Source organism: Trichechus manatus, unplaced genomic scaffold, assembly GCF_000243295.1.
Source record: "Trichechus manatus latirostris isolate Lorelei unplaced genomic scaffold, TriManLat1.0 scaffold00258, whole genome shotgun sequence".
Taxonomy (NCBI): Eukaryota; Metazoa; Chordata; class Mammalia; order Sirenia; family Trichechidae; genus Trichechus; species Trichechus manatus.
The window spans coordinates 2,167,307-2,173,095 of NW_004444194.1; the positions used below are offsets into that span (position 1 = coordinate 2,167,307).

The 5,789-nt window shown below is 41.4% G+C and overlaps 1 protein-coding gene across 1 annotated transcript in view; it reads left to right on the forward strand.

Annotated features, from left to right (window-relative positions):
• Window positions 1-3,841: 3,841 nt before the first annotated feature.
• Window positions 3,842-5,789, forward strand: part of LOC101344442 (zinc finger protein 791-like) — a 98,477-nt gene continuing 96,529 nt past the window's right edge. Inside the window, 1 exon segment of the mRNA XM_023724726.1 lies at window positions 3,842-4,171. Within this exon segment, the coding sequence (XP_023580494.1) occupies window positions 4,169-4,171 (3 nt within the window). The 5' untranslated portion in view covers window positions 3,842-4,168.

Genomic DNA, 5,789 nt, shown 5'->3' on the forward strand with positions numbered 1-5,789 from the left:
TTTTGGTATCATATTTAAGAATCCAGTGTTGAAAACTAATGTGTGGAGAAAAGATCTTATTTTTAAAAATTGTAATAGTATTGAACGTGTCAAAAAGTTAAAAAATGTGTAGAGTAAAAATGATCATTAAACGCCACTTGTAGTCTCAACATCAGTAGAAAAATGTGGTGCCTTTTATTTTCCCCCTTCCTTCCCTAGAGATAGACAGTATAAAAGTACTCCCTTTTTGGACTGGAGTTCTCCTTGGAGCCATGACTGGTAATGTCACTTCATATCAAATGCAAACTTTCATTCAAAACTACTGAATTTTCCTAGTTCAGAATCTAAGAATTGCCCCTCAGGTAACACCACAATATCAACTTACATTCCCTAAAGGCCTAATATGCATCAGAACTGTGCCCTTCCTTTTCTTTAGCTTGAAGCTTCAGAAGTGGGAATGGAGCCTGTTTCAGAGGTTTCAGTTTGATTCTTTGTGTCCAGGAAGACAGCATACAGGTTGAGATATGGGCTCTTGGGTACCAATGGACTCCAAGACCAAATCTTTCCCATAGTCTGCCTGGGGCACTAAGGATTGTATGGCTCTTAAATCTTACGTGTCCACAACAGAGCTTTTAAAATCACATATGAACAAATCAAGTTTTCACCTGGCTTTCCATTCACTGGATTAGTGGAAATAGCCCAAGCTAGTCTGTGAGAGATCTACCTTATGAAAGCAGCCTGTGGACTTTCTTCTACTTTTTCTCTTGTCACAAAAAGGTATAATCTCCATCTGACAGCAAGAGGCATATTTCAAAAATGTAAACCAAGTAAGCTATCCATGTATTTATTTTAGAATATTTTTAAAAAATAAATCAATGTATTTATCTTAGAATAAAATTCATATATTTTATGTTGGCCAACAAGATCCGTCACATTCAGGCTTATGTGTTGCTCTCTGACTTAAATTTATAACACTCTCATGTTTGATAAACTCTTGACACATTTTAAAAAAACTTTTTCAATGATGTCAGGATTTTCTCTGCCTTTCAGCCTTTGCATTTGTATTTCTTCTTATTGTAGAAAAAACATTTTAACCATAGGAATTGGATAATTCTTATAAGTCAGGTATTATTTCAAGTGTCACCTTCTCAGAGAGTGCCCCTGCTTCCCCTCAGTTACTCCCCCTCATTTCTGCTTAAATATCATTGTAGGTTTCAGAATGAGGTAAATCCAATTTAGGTTGACGTTAATCTTAATCATGGAAATACAAGCAAATTGAGTTAAATGTTATCTTTGCTTTTACTAGCTCTGTTTTCTTATTTTGGAGCCCTGGTGGCACAGTGGTTAAAGCACTTGACTGCTAACCGAAAGGTTAGTGGTTTGAACCACCACTGCTCTGTGGGAGAAAGATGTGGCAGTCTGCTTCTGTAAAGATTCACGGCCTTGCAGACTCCGTGGGGGCAGTCCTGCTCTGTCCTGTAGGGTTGGTATGAGTCGGAATGGACTCAGCGGCAGTGGGTTCGGCTTTCCCCCCATTTAACAAACTTCCAGCATATAAAAAGCTGTGAAGCTCCTCATTGTGGTGACGGCAATTTTCACACCCTCTCTGCTGTGTTGGTTGCCTAGGGTTCTGGTGAGTCCACTAGAGCTATGATGTCCAGTAGGCAGATGTTACTATTTCAATTAAAATTAATTAAAACTAAAAGGAAAAGTTCAATTCTTTAGTTATACTAGTTATATGTTCAGTGCTAAATAGGCACATGAGGTTAGTAGCTACCATATCGGACCATGCAAAAACAGAACCTATCTTCATAGAAAGTTCCATCCATTGGATAGTGCTGCTCCAGAGTATATATAAACGTAATAATCTGTGTGTCCTCAGTGATCAGTGTCATAGACCAGAAAGAACAAGAAAACAAATTACATAATGTCTGTCCATAGATATACAGGCTAGCATGGGAGACATTTTTAAATAAATAATGAAAACCAGGGACATCTGATACCTGTAATAAAAGGACCTGGTGGCACAGTGGCTTAAGAGCTTGGCTACTAACCAAAAGGTCAGCAGTTCAAATCCACCAGCTGCTCCTTGGAAACCCTATGGGGCAGTTCTGCTGTGTCCTGTTAGATTGCTATGAGTTGGAATCAACTTGATGGCAGTAGGTTTACTGTTTTTGATTTTGACCAGAGTCATGTTAAACTGCTTGAAAAGGAAAGTTATTTAAGTGAAGTTTCAGAAAATTAGTTTTATTTAGCTACGTGCATAGTTGTGTAGGGCTAATAGCCTGTTGTATGGGAGGAGAGTATTTCTTTTGGGAAAAATGAGTGTGTAAATCCCTGACGCAGCAGAGAACCTAGTGTCATACATTCCTTGATGAAAGAGATGATTGAAGCAGAGAAAACAAAGTGTAGGTAGGGGGTTTGTGTGAGCCAGATCGGAGGAGGCAATGGCAGCAGGTCGTTTAGAACCATACTGACTACCCTGGGCTTTTAGAAGGCCAGAGGACAGCCACTGACTGGCATTAAGCAGTTCCTGTGCTGCAAATAGATTTTGGAAATGACAACCGTGATTAAATGACGTCAGGCAGGACAGGAGTTGTTATGAATAAGTTAAGGAAGACTGTGAGGAGGCCTAGATATGGAGATTGGTTATGGATCAGGAAAATAGTGTAGTGATATACTGTAGATGTAGACGGTGCAGAGGGTATTCGTTTAGAATGCTGAGTCTTTGAGTTACACGCTATAGATTAGTGAATGCTTCTTATATTTGAACATCAGTGTAATCTGGTGATCTTGTTAAAATGCAAATTTTGATTCAGAAATTCTGAAGTGGGGCTTGAGATTCTACATACTGAACCAGTTCCTAGTTTATGCTGGAATTAATAATAAGGATGTGGATGAAAATTAGAGAGTGGTATTAGAGAAAATCATAAAAGAAAAGCCAAAAAACCAAACCTGTTGCCGTCAAGTTGATCCCAACTCATAGTGATCTTATAGGACAGAGTAGAACTGCCCCATAGGGTTTCCAAGGAGTGACTGGTGGATTTGAACTGCCAACCTTTTGGTTAGCAGTGGAGCTTTTAACCACTGCACCACCATGGTTCCAGCAAAAGAAAGGATAATGCTTAAAGGGGAGACACTAGTGTAAAAGATCATGGGAGAGTGAGAACATTTACACTGAGACCAAGAAATGAAAGAATAGGAGTCAGCTTGGATGGGAAGCAGGGTAGCAGGGTAGAAAGAAATGGGAAGAAAGGAGAGAAATGGCTCCTTCGAGAAAACTTAATGATTTTCTGATTTATTTGTTGATCAGTTTATTATAAGGTTGAAAGACGAAGTGTTGAGGAATCCTCCCAGTTTTCTCAAAAGCTTAGGGACTAGTAGTGTCATGGTTTAAGAACGAAGGGGGAAAAAAGAAATGCTAATTGTAAAAGCAACAGGGAAAATACCGATCACATGTTACAAGGATACAAATGAAATGAAAAAAATTTTTAAAAAGCAAAACAGAAGTGTTTTAAATGCACATAATTAAAAATGAATGAACCATGCTGAGTTCATTGACAAAACTTCACAAATATATTCTTCCTGAAAGTTCACCCATAGTAATCCAATAACAGCGCGTGGGACAAAGTTATGTAGGTGAACCCAGAACTTCAACATGGGACGCCTGACTCCCTAGAGGAAATCAGGTTCAACTTTTCCATCTGGCCAGGCTTCTCATGCTCTGGGATGAATAAAATCTTCCCAAGTTTGTTCTTGTTTCCAGAAAGAAGAGTGCATGGAGCTGCATGACAAATGCAGATGTGTGCTCTGGAGGTTGGAGCCTGTTCTGCCTTCAGTGCAAATGCCCTCAGAGGGGAGCATTGCCCTGAGCCTGGGAGGAAGCAAAAAACCTGTCATTCCCTGCTTACTCAACACTATCCTCTCCATTCTTCTTCCATTTCAGGTCTCAAGTGTGGTGCAGGGGGAACTAGTCCAGTCTAGGCAGCTGAGGATCTAGGGCGACCATCTTGCACATAAGTAAATCACAAGTACAGTTTCAACTGCCCTGTCTAGTGTGTGGACCAGACGTTATTCATCTGCTACCAGACCTCCCGGTGCTCTGCTTGCACTCCCATCCCTCTTATTGAAGGGGTTCTTGGGCTTAGAGACGACGTTCTCTCAGACTTCCAGAAGCTGGAGCAAGGAAATGGTGAGTTCTGTGGAGAACTGGGTTATTCTTACTGTAAGTGGGTGAGACTTATTATGGATTGTTGGGGGACCAGCTGTGTCCTGTGACAGTGTGGTTCCTCAATGAAGAAAAAAGGTGGCAGGGGAGGCCAAGGAACTGAGCCCTAGGAGGCATGCTAAGGCCCTGCTGTACTGTCACTGGGCCCTTCCTCTATACATATGTGGCTTTTCAAGATTTGGATGCCTGGGATCACCTTCCTTCTCTGTCAGAGTTGGCACCATGAGGTGTTAACATCCTCACCTTGGGCCTTGGTGCTCTGTATTGAATGACAGAGCCTGAAGATGCAGCAGCTCTGACTGTGGAGGCTAAGACCTGGCCCTCCAGAGCCATCCTTGTCCCATCTCAACAGTTTTCTTGACGTCTGCCAGCACTGGAGCATGTTCTGTGCAGTTCTAAAACTACAGGTCCACCTCTCACACTGTGTTATGTGTTAGAAAAAGGGGAAGAGTGTTCGTGGGTGAAGGTCCTGTTTATGGGGTCCTGGGCGATGGTGGTGCTCTCCTAATGTCAACAAAGGTATGAACCTGGGGATAGTGAGTCCTTCTGGAACCTGTGTGAGATCTCCAGACCCATTCTCCCTTGACCTGCCCTCCCCCCCCCCCCAACGCGGAATGCTTTTGCCTTGAGGCTTGGCTTCTGTATGGAAAGCATGAATCCCCAATGTAGGTCTTTGTCCTCCCACCTGTGCCTGGAGCTTGTGTTTAATTCCTATGATTTTTTACTGTTTTCCGTAGTCTTGAATGTTTACCTGTGTTTTATTGACTATGCAAAGACATTCGACTGTGTGGATCATAACGAATTATGGATACCATTGTGAAGAATGGGAATTCCACATCACTTAATTGTGCTCATGAGGAACCTGTACATAGATCAAGAGGCAGTTCCAAGAGAACAAGGGATACTGCGTGGTTTAAAGTCAGGAAAGGTGTGTGTCAGGGTTGTATCCTTTTCCCATACTTATTCAATCTATATGCTGAACAAATGATCCGAGAAGCTGGACTATATGAAGAAGAGCGTGGGATAAGTTTTGGAGGAAGACTCATTAACAACCCGTGTTATGCACATGACATAACCTTACTTGCTGAAAGTGAAGAGGACTTGAAGCACTTACTGATGAAGATCAAAGACCGCAGCCTTCAGTATGGATTACACCTCAACATAAAACAAAAATCCTCACAGTTGGACCAGTACGCATCCTCATGATAAACGGAGAAAAGATTCAAGTTGTCAAGGATTTCATTTTACTTGGATCCACCACGAATACTCATGGAAGCAGCAGTCAGGAAATCAAAAGACGCATTGCATTGGGCAAATTTGCTGCAAAAGAACTGCACTTTAAAGAGTGTTGAAAAGCAAACATATCACTTTGAAGACTAAGAGTCACATGACCCAAGCCATGGTGTTTTCAGTCACCTCACATACATGAGAAAGCTGGACGATGAATGAGGAAGTTCCCGAAGAATTGATACCTTTGAATTGTGGTGTTGGAAAAGAATATTGAGTATACCATGGACTGCCAAAAGAATGAACAAATCTGTCTTGGAAGAAGTACAACCAGAATGCTCCTTAGAAGCAAGGA